Source organism: Elgaria multicarinata, chromosome 8 (genome assembly GCF_023053635.1).
Source record: "Elgaria multicarinata webbii isolate HBS135686 ecotype San Diego chromosome 8, rElgMul1.1.pri, whole genome shotgun sequence".
NCBI classification, from domain to species: Eukaryota; Metazoa; Chordata; class Lepidosauria; order Squamata; family Anguidae; genus Elgaria; species Elgaria multicarinata.
In genome coordinates this window covers 35,285,704-35,302,207 of record NC_086178.1, presented here as the reverse complement: position 1 = coordinate 35,302,207, position 16,504 = coordinate 35,285,704, and the positions used below count along the sequence as shown (strand labels likewise).

The 16,504-nt window shown below is 44.2% G+C and overlaps 1 protein-coding gene across 5 annotated transcripts in view; it reads right to left on the bottom strand.

Moving 5' to 3' along the window:
- LOC134402588 (phospholipid scramblase 2-like) overlaps window positions 1-16,504 on the bottom strand; it is a 50,803-nt gene that overhangs the window by 19,188 nt on the left and 15,111 nt on the right. Inside the window, exons 1-2 of one of the 5 annotated variants that reach the window (XM_063132141.1) lie at window positions 10,566-10,851; window positions 135-167 (exon numbers count right to left, since the gene is read on the bottom strand). The exons of 1 other annotated variant lie outside the window; for it this stretch is intronic. In XM_063132141.1, the coding sequence (XP_062988211.1) occupies window positions 135-167; window positions 10,566-10,836 (304 nt within the window). In that variant the 5' untranslated portion in view covers window positions 10,837-10,851. Of the gene's footprint in view, window positions 1-134; window positions 168-246; window positions 710-10,565; window positions 10,852-13,585; window positions 14,413-15,804; window positions 15,967-16,504 lie in introns of those variants that run through there. 3 more of the 5 variants (XM_063132144.1, XM_063132145.1, XM_063132142.1) reach the window with 3 other exon arrangements.

Here is a 16,504-nt window from a genome sequence, read left to right as displayed (position 1 = left end):
TGGAAAAAAGAGCAAAAGCAGCAACAGAGAAGTGCTCACGCAAGCGAAGATTTCACCAATGAAAATATACAATTCAAGTTCAAAAACAGAGAGAAATCTTGCTCTGTCTCTCCTGCGCAGAGTAATTTACTCACGTTGCATTTCCATGATTTTGTATACAATCGTTTCTGAAAAACAGGATACTCATTTTACAATATGAACATACTTTTTCCACTTCTGATTTCAGGTTTCTTGAGATGTACTTACTTTGCAATGGTTTTTAAGCCGGCTTTAAGGGCAGAACCCTCCCAGAGTGGCATGCAAGAAAAAATCAATACAAGCAATGCAAAACAAATTCAGTATAAAACCAATCCATAAATACTCAATAGCAATGCTATAAAAACAGATAACACCAATAAAACCTGCAGCCTGTGCACTATGGAAAGGCCAGTGAAAACAAATGAGTCTTCAGAGCCTTCCTGAAACTTACAAAGGCTCTGGACAAATCCCTGATGGAAGTTGATTCCAGAAGCCACCACTGAAAAGGGCTGCTGCTAGTGATTTCAGAGTCTGGGTAGACTGGAATGGGAGAACAATGTAAGTAACGGAAATCAGCAAGCCAGATTTGTATTTTGAGGCTGCAATCTAAAATACACTTACTGCATTATTACAGGATAAGTCCCACGGGGACTTGTTTCTGATGAAACTTGTACAGGACTTCACTATGACACACACTTTTAGGAAGTGTGTATATCTTTTAAATTAAACTATATCTTTTAAATTATCCAGTTGTTTTACTCCTTTACTATGTTTTTTATTGTTTTAAGATTTTATTGTTTTAAAACAGTGACAGGGAACATGTGGCCACCAGATGTCATTGAACTGCAATTCCTATCAGCCTTAGCCAGCGTAGACAATGGTGAGGGATGATGGAAGTTGCAGTCCAACAAGGCCAAGTGTTTCCTGTTTTAAATTGTTAAGCACTGCCATAATAGGGGTTTTTTTTTGGGGGGGGTGCAAAGAAAGCAGAATTATTATTATTATTATTATTATTATTATTATTATTATTATTATTATTATTGAAGAGGAAGAGGAGAAGCAGTAGCAGTATGCATAAAAACTACAGGGAGAATCCCATTTTCAGTTAATTCTTCTTGGCTCAGAGTCCTAGATTTGCATAGAAAATCCCATCCAAGTAGAGAAGCCTGTGTTTATTCTCAACAATGCACACATAGACAAAATCTCACACATGCTCCTTTTATATGCTGTATAATTTGTATTTTACTCTTTCATTAGGTATTGAGCTCCCACTTAGGCTGTTTCACTGCAGATGTTCCAAAGTGTATCAGTTATAGACTTAAGCATTATAATTACTGATTATTATTTTTGCTCCTTTAGTGATCTTGATTTATTGTTATGTATGTTCTTCTTTTGTTGCCTTTACTTTGTTAACTTTATTTCAATAAAATAAAATTTCATGGGAACAGAAAATCTTCCTGCATCTTCCAAGATTTGTTCTGTTCCATTGTGCTGCCATACTTTCAATAATGTCAGCTGCTCATTTCAACTAAAAGCCTAGATATCTTTGTGCAGGCACGTTTCAATCACAGTCACAGTACGTCAGGGGGCTTCTAGTCATACAAAAGCATATACACATAGAACATATTTCAGAAAGCTTAGAACACAATAGAAATTTATTCTGTTCAACTGCTGTTTGCAGTATTATAATACTGGCTGTTCTACACAGTAGCCCACTTAGATGAGTTGTGTTATTCTAAAATGTAGGGAAGCTGTCCTGCTCCTAGAGTAGTTCTGCTTCTGAACAGCTGTGTCCAAATAAGACTGGTTTGGTTTTCAAAATGTTTATTCCCAGAGGCATGGTGTATTTAGTCCATCATTTTAAACAAAACATCAGTACTTCAGTCAGTACAGCCTGATAAAATGAGCATTTCCCTCTAAAGGTACAAGGGAGCCAAGTTCTATTTTCTTAATAAACAGACCAGAGGACATTGCACTTCCAGGAATAGAAATCTGAAAAACAGAGCCCTTCCTACTTGGCTGCATGTAGTTAGTAGCTCACTCCGAGACCAACAACACTTACAGAGTCAGCTTCTAAGAGCAATGGTGTCAACCCTGCACAGGTTCTTCTTTCCAGAAGATATGGTGTGAAGATATTTTGTATTACACTTAGTGATAATATTCACCACCCATATTTGCTTATCCATAAGCTGCCTTGTGGGATGGTCTATGCCTCAGTGGCAGGGCTAATCCGTTGCATGCAAAAGGTCCCATGTTCAACCCTAGGCATCTCCAGATAATTAAATCATTAGCAGGTAATGGAAAGACCACTCCCATTACCTGGGGAGACTCTGGGGTTTGGCTGCTACTCAGTTTAGACTATACTAGACTGGGTGGGCAACTAATATGACCTTGCATAAAGGAACTTCTGATATTTTTCAAGATTACCATGATGAATCTATTGAGACCAACGGTAGAACTGTGTTGAAGGGAATCGAATAGGTAACAGGGCTATGCTGGGTCTTCTTTCCTGCTGGTTCCATTGTGTTTCCCAGCAAGGGAAAGGTCTGTAAGGCAGAACTGATTGCACCCTGGACAAATGGGATGCACTTCCAGATGCAATATATTGAAAGCAATGCCGTGGGGGTGGCCCACATGTTTTCGGATGTGTCTTTGGAGGCATGCACACTTATATATTTACTTTTTGTAGGCATTTTTGAACCAACCTTCAGTCATGTTCCCAGAGTTGTTTACATTTTTTCCCCAATTTTTTTTTCACAACTCATTTTTTAAAAACAACAACAGCAATAATAGACTAAGAATGCAACATGGGGCAGTATCCAATAGTACTTCTGCACAGAGTAGATCCTTTGAACGAATGGGTCTGGTTTACATAGACTACCATTACATAATACCCAAGGACTCAAAATCAACACAAGAAAAATCAGCAAGATCAAAATTGTATCTAAAATGTTTAGGAAAACAGAACAAAGGAAGATTTTTGTCTGGCACCAAATAAAGATAACAAAGTAAGTGTAGGTGAACCATTTCTCTATGAAGAGCATTCCACAATTGGGGTGCCACAACTGAAAAAGCCTTCTCTCTTCCGATGGCAGGAGTACACGGAGATCCTCTACTGAAGATCTCAGTATGGGCCTAGGCATACTGTCTAGTAGTTTCCAGTAGTTTGGTGCTAAGCAGAGAAGGGCTTTAAAAGTAAAAAAAAAAATGGCCCCAGAAATGGGCTGGGATCCAGTACAGCTGATGTAGCACAGGAGCAATATAATTGTCAAACTCAGTCCCAGTTAGATACTACATATATTTGGAGGGCTATGTATTCTGCTCTAGCATAGTCAAAACAAGTTAAAAAACAGAATTCTTTTAATTTCCCTAGCATCATCTCCTGTACTCAGCTCAGCTGGAATTGCAGGAACTTAATTTGTGGCTGTTAATAGATAAAACAACCTTTTTAGGTTTTGGTTAAGTTTTCAAGCAAAAAAAGTCTGATTGATCATTACTTCCACACCCATATCAATGAACAGGACAATGCAGGATAGTGGTTAGAGCAGTAGGACTGAGAAGATTCAGGTCCATATCCCTGCTCAGCCACAAACCTCAACAGGGCTCTTGGGGCACAATCCTATACATGTTTAGACGGAAAACGTCTTACAATTCCCAGAATTACCCTGCCAGCCATGGGAATGCTGGGAATTGTAGGACTTTTTTCTGTCTAAACGTGCATAGGATTGCACCCTTAGTTGATAGTAAATAAGAAACCCCTGGCTGTGTTCTCGTTCACACTCTGAAGGTTCAGTTTGAATTCCACTTCAGCACTTTGAAAAGTAGGATGCTTCACCTCAGACCACTTTAGGCATAACCCATTTCACCTCAGGTCCAAAGCAGAGCCTTTCTTTGGAATCCCAAGGCTTTGCAAGGAATGGCTTATTACCGTTTGGCAAAATCAGATGAAATTTGCAGGCAAAGTGATCACTTTGAGGGGATGAAGCCTGCCAAATTTCAGACAACTAGGTGCCGAGGTGCATTTTGAATTTGGTGTTGTTGTTTTAAAGGGAGTTGGACGCCTCTAACTTTTTTTATTTCTTGGCATAATATGATAACGTTTCCAGGATTAGTTGCCATTTCTGAAGGTTAAATGCCATTCAAATTTCAGACTGAGAGTGTCAGGGCTGAGGGGTTGTGCAAAGGTAGTATTTAAAATTTGAGGGCAAGGGAGTTGCTTCCCCCCAGTTTTCTTCCACATTACTGCATGTCTTTGTGACATGTGTGCAAATTCACATGTATACATGTTTGTCCAATGAATCCAGAATGTAAGGATCATTTACAGAAGTGTGGTGCATAACAGGGGAAGAATGACAATCAAGGCTAAACTGTGCATGTTTTATTTTACCACAAAATATTTCACGAAAGAGAAGAGTGCTTGGTTAGCCTTAAAAGCAATATGTCCTAGTTCTAATAGCAATAAGCAAGTTAAAGAAAGATGGACGTGGGGAATTAGAGTTTTGCCCCCCCCTCCCACACACACACGAAGAAAGGAAATGAGAGGATACTAAGGAATTGGTGAGGGGTTTTCTTCAGGTTTTGTATCACAGGGTGGGCCACACAAGAGGCAGAAGGGGGGAAATGTAGAACAATTTCAGGAGAAAAAGAAATACAATAAAAATTGATATGTTTACCTTGTTTCAGAATAAGAGGAACCGAAACTACCTCATATCCTTGATGGTCACACATACTTGGAATGCTTAATGTAATGCATGGCTTAGCCCTAATAGTTAGTGAAGGTCTCAGTCCTTCGATATGTGAAGTAATAAGTCAGGTGCCTCTAATCTTGTACCTTTCCTTCAGTCCTGTGTAAATGCAATTTGCTACCTCACAAGTAAAGACATGATCACTACAAATGAACCAGCCACATTGCCCGAGCTATATACATGGTTACAAATGTTCTTTTTGTTATTTTCACTTAAGGATATATAATAACCCTATCTGCCACAATGTAAAGCTTTCTCCCAGGTAAATGTGTTCATCATTAGGGCAGCAGATGCAAAGCCTTTTTATTCATGTAGTCATGATGGTGCCATTATGAGTAAAGTGAGTCTAAAACATGAAACTCTGCACATACTCAGAGTCTTTTTTATTTATTAGGACTGGCAGACTTTGTGTGCTCTACCCTATCAGGAATGGAGTAGTTATAATTGAGGAGGGGAGGAAGACAGACATGAACACCATTTGACCAAAGCATGGTAATATATATTATCATAGAATCATAGAATAGCAGAGTTGGAAGGGGCCTACAAGGCCATCGAGTCCAACCCCCTACTCAATGCAGGAATCCACCCTAAAGCATCCCTGACAGATGCTTTAGGGTGGATTCCTCAAGGGGGCTGTCTAAACACTTGAAAAGGCCCAGGGGTGGGTGTGCAGTGGCATGGCGTTGATTATGTGACACAGCACACCACCCCAGTGCTTTCCGTCGAAGCTGCAGAGAAAAAAAGTCAGGGACTTACCCAATTCCCCCCCCCCTTGGAGAGAGGCGAGAACGTGCAAGATGATGTCAAGACAGCCCCAAAGCCTTTGCTCCAGAGTCGCAGTGGAGGTGTGGCAGGGTCGTGCCTGGTGGAAGACAACCTGTGATTGGTCGCCTTCCACCAGGAAGAGGGCAGGGGTGGCTCCATTCCCCAGATGGCCGCCCAGAAACCCTGTGCTCCCTCCTCAGTGTCAGGTTTACCTGATACCACACTGCGGGAGAGAAAGCACTGGGTTTCCAAGGGATGCACCAACCTGGCACTGTGAAAATACCCCCCAGGTGTGCCTGAATGTATGTAAGACCATTAAATCCAGAATCTAACATTACCTAACCACACCGCTGAGCCTAATAACACATTTGGCATTGTCCCACTGAATTCCATGTGTGGGTTCTAACAAAGAAAGCATGCAATCCATCTAGATATCCATACAAGATCTAGCTTGCTTTTAGTCAGAGGAGTATTTAGAACTGAACCCAGAATACTTGGATATATCCAGTTGTAAAGGAATGCAGGAAACATTTTACACTATCGCTTAGATAGAAAATGGAGCCCTGGTTCCCCCAACTGCAGTATCAGTGGAGACTTTACCCCTCTTTGCGTATTCTAAAGATGTGTAGTCTTTACATGTCCTACATCTTACACAATAGCTCTGTGCCCCTTTCTGTCACCTTATTTGTCACCCTCCATAGCCCTGTTAATAAAGCATGTTTTTTAAACACGTGAGGTGGGGAAAGGTGCTTGTCCAGCACCCTTTATGGCTGTTTTTGAGCTTCATCACACCAGCATTATACTGTGCAATCACTGTGCAAAGGACTCCAAAGTTTTCCAGCTTGTAATCTGCTTTGACTGTGAAGTACTCCCATGCATCCTGCTTCTTAGCCAAAAGAACCAACTTATTTTAATCCCTCTTTAGGAGTGAATCTTTTTTTGTTCTCTGAGTGGCCACTGGGGGCGCAGGAGGATGATTTGATATGTTTAAAGTACAAATTAAACAAATGCTTACATCTCTGTAAGTTTTAAAGATAAAGGCATCAAAATTAGCACAGTAATAGATATTAAGGAGAGCTTTAAGCGTACCAAATTTGAAATGGATTGGCTCATCCATTGATTTTTTAATGATTTTTTTTACATTTCTCCCCCTTAAACCCTTTTCCTGGTATGCAAAGGATCTGAGGAGCACTGCCGCCCAGGGTGTGATTTAGCTAACAACAACAGCAGCAGCTTTATGCTACGGGGATAATTAGAGGGAACCGGGTACGTGGGATGAAGCTCCTTGTGGGGGCGAGGAGTGTTTGAAGTGAAGAATCTCCCCTATCCGTGGAGGCTGTCCACACAATCCAGGCAGAAAGAGGCACAAGTAATATTTGAACCAATCTTTAAGTATGGAAATCAATTCAGTACAAATTAGTCCAAGCGCTTTTAAATTACATTCCTGTGACATGGACTCTGAGAGCCCTTACAGTTGGGAAGTAACTTATACTACAAGCTTGAAAGAATAAGTATCCACAACCTATTATTCGGTGGTCAGAAGCCCACACAATCCAGGCTGTGCAAGTCTCTAGATGGGTCGGTGCATGCCCCACAAGTGCCCCACAGATGCCTGCTTCCCCTGCCTCACTGCTAGTAACAGCTGGCATCCTGAAAGTGGGAGGCTCTCAGGGAAGCAGGCAGCTGCAGGGCACTCACAGAATGTGCAGCAATCCATCCAGCGACTTGCGCAGCCTGGATTGTGTGGGCGGTGGCAGTGGCAAGGCCACAAGCGCCTGCTGTTCCTGGATGCTGGTAAGTCCGTTCCTCCCTAGTAATGGATGCTGGGAGTTGTAGGCTCTTCTCCCCCCCCCCCCCAAACTAGATCTGTGCACTAAATGACAGATTCTTTATAAAATGCCTGCTGAAGCTTCGGAAATCCGAATCCAAAGCTTGCATAGCCCAACTAGAATTGGTTCTACCACTTTGTATGGAAGACCACAACAATACCAACTGAGTGGCCTAAAGTCTTCCATCCCACACCACTGCCTTCTTGCCAGGGAATGTCAAAACCTACATTTACGAAAATGCCCTCTTCTACACATATTAAAGGCACAGAAATCTCCCTTTCTTCACTTACATTTCAGAAGGGCTACCATGACAATTACTTTTTCAGGATCGATGCTACTGCTTTAAAATGATTTATAACAGCTTTGACAACTGTTGGGACCCAGGATGCATTCCATATATAGTTTTCAAAACATTTTCAAACTGCTTTATCCTGCTTGGTGTAGATCTGGCCTTTGTTTCCTTGTTGGCTGAGAATTGTCCTGCTGTGAGAAGTCAGCAGTGAAGTCTGCATTCAGACCCTTTTAAAAACAAACAAAACACCAGCACTCCCGTCTAGGTAAAGTGAGTTGTGAATGAAATCACCTTCATGTGTTTATTGTTTGACAAGCAGAGAAGAGAGCCAATAGCAGCAACTGGCCCAGGCTTGACTTCTGCATGTTCAGTGAGTTATCTGAGATATCTGACAACAGGCGCACGGCACTGTCAGATCTCCATGCGATGGATACAATTATATACGTGTGGAGGGCCATTTTCAGACATTGCACCAAACATGCAGATGAGACCAGCAGGCATTGTCCCATTTGCCCCTCCACAAATAGGCTAAACTCGTAGAGACAGCTGCGTGAACAGGCTTAAAGAAGGTAATCCTATATACAGAGTGAGCCCTACTGAATGAAATTCTGAGGACACATGTATAGGAGAAGGTTGCATGCAGATTTCATTGGAAGCATGCAACTTGCAATTGACTTGTTCAATTGTTGCAAACAGACTTAAAATCCAGCTTGTGTTAGATAAGGGCCAAGCGAACAAAGCTATTTGGGGTATTGTGTTAGTGGCACTGAATATGGGAATGGGATATTGCGGCAGTGGCACGTTTGGATTAAACTCATGTGAACATAGCAGTAAGGAGAAAATCCTATTTAAGTATCTTAAAGCCCTTATAACTCTTGTGAAGGAACTCACAAGAAATGCCAGCGAAAAACAACAGTGCAAGCTGAAGCATATTTGCTCAGAAGTCCGCCTACATTCAGTGAGGCTAACTCTCATGGAAGTGTGAGTAGGATTGCAGGCCAGGTCTGCACTTCCTATGCACACTTATTTAGGAGCAAGTCTCATTCAACTCAACTGGGCTTTCTTTTGAGTAGACATGTAGGAATATTGTGAGCCTTAAAGATTCAGAGATTTATAAGGGCCAAAGTCCTGCAACTCCCACTGTGCCCTAGCGGACTTTTATAGGACTTTATTCTGTTTGAACATACAGAGGACTGCACCCTTATTGTATCAGAAGCTTTATTTGAGAGGTCGCTTCATCAAATTTACAAAGTACAAAATAGTCCATGAGAGCTTAAACTATAATAATCTTTTATAAGATTATTAATCATTATTATATAACAAAAAAATCTTTTATTGCACCACTCTTTTTCTTGATCTTTCCCAGACTTCTCTGAAACACACAGGTGGAACTAGGAAACAGGTGGAACTAGGGTGACCATATGGAAAAGAGGACAGGGCTCCTGTATCTTTAACAGTTGTATAGAAAAGGACATTTCAGCAGGTGTCATTTGTATGCAGGCAGCATCTGGTGAAATTCCCTCTTCATCAAAAGAGTTAAAGCTGCAGGAGCCCTGCCCTCTTGACCAGATACAAAAGAAGGCATTCTCCCAGGTGCTGCATGCATACAAATGACTGCTTCCGACCCCACAAGCTGGGCCGCACAGAGACAGACATCGTTTTACTTTTGCCTCCTGGGAACGGGGAGAAGTAAAGGGCCGGGAGCGAAAGGGTTAACCAAGAGGCAACACCCCGGGCAACATAAGGGGGCGGGGCGGAGAGGGCGGATCACGGCGACGGAATTAGAGGTGTCAGGCGTCGTTTTAGGTCAAATGCAGCTGCAATCCTATGCATATTTACCTGGGAGTAAATCCCATTTAATTTAATGGGGCTTCCTTCCGTGTTTTTGCATTGAAAAGGACTAACCAAGCCCTGGCGATGCTATTTACGTTTACATAATCCCATCAACGCGCAAATGCCTACAACTCCCAGCATGCCCTGCTGGAGAATGCTGGGATTTGTAGGACTTTTTTCTGTCTAAATATCCCTAAGATTGCGCGTTTATTTCCTTGGGTTTAAGTTCTGGATAGATAAATAAATAAATAAATACCACCGAAGCATCAGAACACGAGAGTTGATGGTCGCCGCCTCGTCCTAGAAAAGTCAGACTTTGGTACCGTGGAAAGTTGCTGGATCAGCCGAAATCAACAGATCCAACTATCCCCACCGTTGAGAAGATACTACAAACACGGCTTTCCCCAGCCCTCCAGACGTCGGGCACTACAAACCCCATCCTCCCCAGCCAGTATGGCATAGCAGCAAATCTTCCCCTTGTCGTGTTTTTTGTTTTGTTTTGTTTAAAGCCTGGCTCAGGGAACAGAACTGCTCTCTCCAGGAAAACGGCGGCGATCCAAGTCCGCGTTTCCTGTTTACCACCACGCAAGTTTTGCCTGTAACTGCACGCTTAGCGGGCCTTGGAAAGAAGGAAAAGCGGGACCGGGCGTCAGGAATTCAACACGCACCGCGCCTGGCAACTGCAGGGGCGCGGAGCTTTCTTTTTAATCGTCTCCTAATCACTGAAAGTTTCAGCTTTAAACACAGGAGAAAGTCCTACACCTGTGTCTTTCTTTCTTTTTCCAGTGGAGGATGGTGGCTCCGATGTCAGTGGGGTGGTGAATCCGATCCGAGTTTCAGTCAGAACTCCAAATGAGCTATCCAAGATGCGAGGAGCCACCAGCCTCCACTGCCTCTCTCTTTCTCCCGCCCCCCTCCCCGATAAAGAAGGGGGCATCCAGTGTAAACTATTTACACTAGTTTAAAAAAAAATGGGGGAGAGAAAACACGTAGCTGCTAGACACACATTTAAAGTCATGCCTGTTTGGAGCCCTGCGCAATTGAAGGCGTGTTTTGTTTCCAGCCCCGGGAGAAAATCGGTACCTTGGTGGGAACTTCGTGATCGCTCTGATCGCTTCTTCTCTACTACCCAGATGTCGGGCGAGGAATACCGGGCGACCAGGAAGTCCCTTTTGAGATAGGTGGGAGAGGGAAGGGCCGCATAGAAAAGAGCAAGCGGAGCCAGAAGTGGGAGGGGAAAACCAAAAGACAACTCCAAGCGAAGGGAGTCAAGGGCGGTGGCAACAGCAGCAGTTTTGGCACGAGCAACAACATCTAGAAGCGACGCTCCTCTCTCCGTTTCGAACGTGTCCATATAGCAAGTTTGCGAGCAGACTGTCTAGGCGCCCCAATGTGGAAGTTCTAATATTAGGCGAGCAAGCTAGGAAGCCCTGATGCTACGTGCCTCTACTCGGTACCGAAGGGAAGGGAACAAAGTATGTACGTAATAAAAAGTCCAGCCTTTCAGGCACAGGAAGAAGCAACAGGCTTTTGCTTCAGTTTGCCTTGCTCTGTGAACAGCTGGGATAGAGAGAAACTCATTAGCATTACCAATACTTCTCTTCCCCTTGTCTGATGTTGGAGACAAATTCACGGGGAAGGATAAGGTCTGTCTAGGGCTAACAGCTGCGTCCTCTAAATAGAACCTCCAGCTTCAGGGGCAGTGTGCTGCTAAATATCCCAGGAGGGGGGGGGGAGTTCTGTTGCTTTCTAATGGCTTCCCTGAAGAACCAGGCTATTAGAATTGAACAGCAGTGCAGAAACTCTTTCGGTCTCAGGACTGAACTCCATTTCCAGGTAACTTTGGGGAGGTGGGGTGCATTTCAATGGTAGGTGGGGCCAAGGGCAAAGGGGCTCATTAGGAAGAATTCAAGAGACCACACTATGAAGCATGACTAGTAAATTCCATTCCTGCCCCTTCAACACTCCAAGAAAAGAGGCCAAAGGCAGTAGCTCAGTGATACAACTTCTGGGTTCTTCTTCCGCATACTGTCTTTTTGACCACTGGGCAATGAGTAGGGCAGTCATGTATTTTTGGCACCTCGCTTGGGCATGGAGGGCAGAAGACGGCATGGAAGCCAATAAGTGAAGCCATATCAGTTCTCCTTTCACCTTTGCCTGTTGCTTGGCCCCTTTTAGGCATGGATAATAATAGCTTTTCAGTAGGCATGTGCTCCGCTCCGATTAGGAGCGTAGAAGCAGTAGCGGATTGGCCTGCTCTACCTTACGCAGAGGCGGAGTAGGAGCGGACCGCGGACCCCTAGAAGCAAGGCGAAGAGAAGCGGCCATTTTTCGGAGCTCCTAGTTCAGGCGGAGCGCTCCGGTCGCCATCTTGAAAACATTTCGCCCATAGGATTGCATTGCGGCAAATAATCGCAGATAACTACGTTCTTTTTGAAGCTATCGTTCTGGAAATTCTTGTGCACAGAGAGTCGTGGATGGGGGTCATTTTGAGACTACTCTCACCTCTCTGCGTCATGCGGGTCACGTGCTAGAATTTTTTAAAAATCGGGTCAACAAACAGGGACAGCGCGGCTCAAACGGCGGTTTTCGGCTTTTCGCCCATAGGATTGCATTACGGGAAATAATCGGGGATAACGGGGGGTTTAAGCTATCGTTCTGAAAATTCTTGTGCACAGAGAGTCATGGATGGGGGTCATTTTGAGACTACTCTCACCTCTCTGCGTGGTGCGGGTCGTGCGCTAGAATTTTTTTAAAAATCGGCGGGAAAAATACCTTTTTCAAAGGGCTGAGGGGCAGAGTCAGCTCCCGGTCATGATCACATGATCCCAAAGTTAGAGGAGGGCATAGGCAAAACGGGTAACTTGGGATTCTGGGAAACTTCTCTTTCTTCATCTGAACGGACTTTTCCCCGTGTTTTTTTACACAGTAGCCCCACCAAATGCACAAACACAACCTGAAATCATATACTAAGCCAAGAATAAGAGATAGAAACACAGCACTGCTACCCACCCTAACTTTGGGGAACAACTGAAAAGATGTGGTGCAAGGGGATGAGCTCCCCTAGGGCATCTCATCGTGGACGTGCCCCCACTCTCTCCTGCACTGGAAGGCCATTAGAGCCTTCCAAAGAGAGTAAAACGGTGGAGCAATGCCTATCATGAGTTGAAGTGAATGTTCACTTTTTAGTGGTGGAGCGATGCCTGTTATGAGTTGAAGTGAGCGTTTACTTCTTAATCTCAGAGCTGTTGGTGGCTATCTTGAGCTGAACTGGCAGCTGCTTCCCCCTCCCCCGGGCACGTCCCCCTATTGCTGGTAAAAGACAGATATAACCTTTTTAAAAAAATTCTTCTTGCTGTTTATTGAGCAACACTGCTGCTTTTAATTCCACCCCTCCTTTGTTTATTTGTTTATTTATTCCATTTTACATGCATTACTGGCTTATCCTTGGCTCACTTCCTTATGCCCCCAGAAATGCCAGCTGCATGCCTGCCTGCCTTCCCTCCCTCCTCCCCTGCCCACCTCGCAGGGATGTTGTGTGCGTGTGGCTTTGACTCAGGGGAGAAGTCCTTCCTGCGCTCACTTGGAGTTTTGGAAGTTCCAAATTTTGCAGGTTTAAGCCCCGCCAAAAAACAGGGGATGATGGGACTGCCTTGAGTCTCGGCGTGCGTATGTATCCCTGGATAAGCTGTCATGGTGGTGAGTTTGAGGGGTTTTTTTAACGTGCAAAATTGACGGAGCTATGGAAAGGGGTGTTGGATTTTCATAAATTCCCCAAAAATCAGGGGATGATGGGACTGCTTTGAAACTTGGCGTGCGTGTGTATACCCCCATGAGGTGTCATGGTGCCAAACGTGAGGTTTCTAACTTGAACAGAAAAAAGTTGTATAATTTTTTAGCTTTCAATGCAAGCCTATGGGGGGGGGGGGGAAACGGAGCTCCGATCCGGATCCGGAGCTCCGAGCGGAGCGGAAGTGGGCGGGGTGGGGGCGGGGCGAAGCGGCCCGCTCCGAAAAATGGCGGATCTGCAAGTGAAGCGGAGCGGGGGGTCCGTGCACACCCCTACTTTTCAGCTCACGTCTTTGTCAAATTCTCACAAGCACTTTCCTAAGTTGATTTTTATTTGCATATGTAGGCAGGGGAAAGAGCTTAGATTTTATTAAAATTTACAAACATGTATAGCATTTGATATACATATCATATATACATAAGAGAGAATAAGTGTGATTTATGTTTTATAGTGAATGCTCAGATATGCTTTTAGAATGTTTTTAGGATGTTTTAAGGATGATTTAATCATGTATGCTATGTTTTTAATCAGTTTTTAATGTGTTTTATTGTTGTTCCCCACCTCGATCCAAGTGGAGAGGCAGGTAAGAAATAAATTATTATTATTATGAAGTAGTATCCTTTAAAATGTGCATTATATTGATGTCCACACAAAAATATGAATATGAACCTTGCTTGTGTGTGGAGGGATCCTCGTTGGGTTCAAGAGAGTCCCATTTCCCTTCTCCCTTCCCACTGAATATATGGGTATCCACTAGAACAGGGGTGGACAACTTTGTAGCCCTCCAGATGTTGGAGTGCAATTCCCATCAGCCCTAGCCAGCATGGAACTATGGGAGTTGTACTCCAACACATCTGGAGGGACCAGGGTGGGAGAGGCTGACCTATGTTCATTATTCCATAGCAACCCCTACCCTAAAAACAAACATCCTGGTTGCAGGCACAGTGAAAGAGGGCTCCACCCATATCCTGACATTTTCATTAAACGTTTTTCTTATCAGCAGGCTTGAAACTCATTTATAGCCAAGCAAGAATGGAAGCAACCAGAGGACTTTCTCTGAAGCCAGCAGAATGCAGGTCAGCTGTGCTAGCTCTGTCGGTCCTGTGGTCTTTGATGTCTTTGTTCAAAAAACATGAAATCCTACGAAGGAGAAGGAGGAGGAGAAATTATTAGGTGAACTCCAATAAAATGCAAATTTCTCCGATTTGACAAGACATAACTGAAAGCAAGACAATTTAAAAGGCTAAGGACTTAGGGGAGCAGGAGATCCACAGAACCTGTTGTGTAGGGGTGGGCAATGTTAGGCCTTTGGGATCTACTTTGGCTTTTGGACTAGAATCCCAAGATGCACCACTCAGAGCCTGATGGAAAAGACGTACACTTTTAACTTAAAGAATTCTGAGATGAGGAACTTGTTGGGAGGGCCAGAACTGAATGAAGCTCCCAGTCCTTTCATGCCAAAACCCACTCCTAATCACACACAGACTTTCTTTATTTCAAACAGTATAATTTATGGCAGGGAAGTGCCGTTATGTTATTGCTTATTGTTAAACTACTGAGACTCTGCAACCCTTGCTGATCAACTGATCGACTGTCTGCTCACCCAAATGTTGTGCACATGAATGGCAAAAGAATAGGGATGCAGTGTGATCCAGTGGCATTATTATGAGATAACTCCTTGCTAGCAATAAATGGCACTGCACCATTCAATGGCAGCCTAGGGTTACTTCCCTAGTATCCGTTAGTGTTGACCACCTTAAGACATAGCACAGCATCTTGTGCATTTCATTTCGTTCAGCATACTTTCCTCTCCCCGCTCCACAAATGGCTGCACCTTTGGATTAAGAACTTGGCATTAACCTTCCATAGCTGCCTGCTGCTTAGTCTGTAGCAGGGTTGGGCAACTTCCAGCTTTCAGAGGCCATCTGTGCAGACTGGTGCAGGTGCCCTGTTTCCACAATTCCCCTGTGCATCACTGCTGCCGCTGCCACACAGTACATGTGAGGAGGGTTGTTGCTGTGTTCCGTTTCGCGGCAGAATCGGGCTCAGAGATGATGTGTGTGTGTGCGCATGCACGGGTGTGTGCCAGTGCAGTGTTTGTGGGTGGGTGGATGCCCCTCAGCCCTACCCCCAAAGGGATCCAGCAGGCACCAATCCCCAAAGCCTGCCCACCCCGACACATAACAGTGCAAGAAATGCTTTGGGCCACTACAGCTTTAATTGTCACCTGTGGTTTTAACAAGGGCCAGCAATCCTTCAATGCTCAGCTGACTGCTCGGATTTACACCAACCTCCATACCACAGGGCTCCAAAGAGTCCCCAAAGAAGCTGGAGGTGGAGGTCAGGCATACAGTACCCACCTGAGAACCTTTCTGCTGGGTTCTGCAAGCAACTGCTTCAACTCAGAGGGCCCTTCCAGACACATCGCTAAAAAATGAAAGCAGCACAACTGCACAATAAAAGCCTCATCTGGAAGCACCCAGTGACTGTTAAGACTGGGCCACCAGTAAGGCTTGCGACCGTTCGACTTACCATTAGGAAGACAGCCCCAAGCACGAGGGCTTTCATTTTAATGTCGAGGTCCAGGGGGAACCGGAGTTCAAAGTTGCTGGCATTTGTCGCAGCCTCCCTTGCCAGGCCACCCCACAACTTAGTAATGGTTCCAATTGTAGCTTTCTGATCTAGTGACTTCACCTGATTTTTAAACAAGGAATATAAGAAATGTTTGATAACAACAACAACAACAACAACAACAACTTACTCCAAGAGATCTGCAAGGTTCAGTCTTTCATAAACTGCAGGGTCAAAGGCTAATGTCAACGTATTATACAGCCTGGAAATGGAAAATTCCTATCATGAAACCTGGTATGTTTCTTAATGCAACCTCTACACAGTGCTGTCAAGGCATGGTAATGATGGGTAGTATCCAGTTGTAGCCCAAAGCTAGCGTTAACGATACTTGTTGTTTATTCGTTCAGTCTCTTCCGACTCTTCGTGACTTCATGGACCAGCCCACGCCAGAGCTTTTTGTCGGCCGTTGCCACCCCTAGCTCCCCCAAGATTAAGTCTGTCACCTCCAGAATATCATCCATGCTATCCATGCACAATGCTGTGCTAGTATAAACCAATAACTACACAATGTAATTAGCAATTGCTAGGTGACACAACTTTTCCCCATTGCTCTAGTAAATGCTAGTTACATTGCACAACAGCATTAGCATTAGCACTGAGA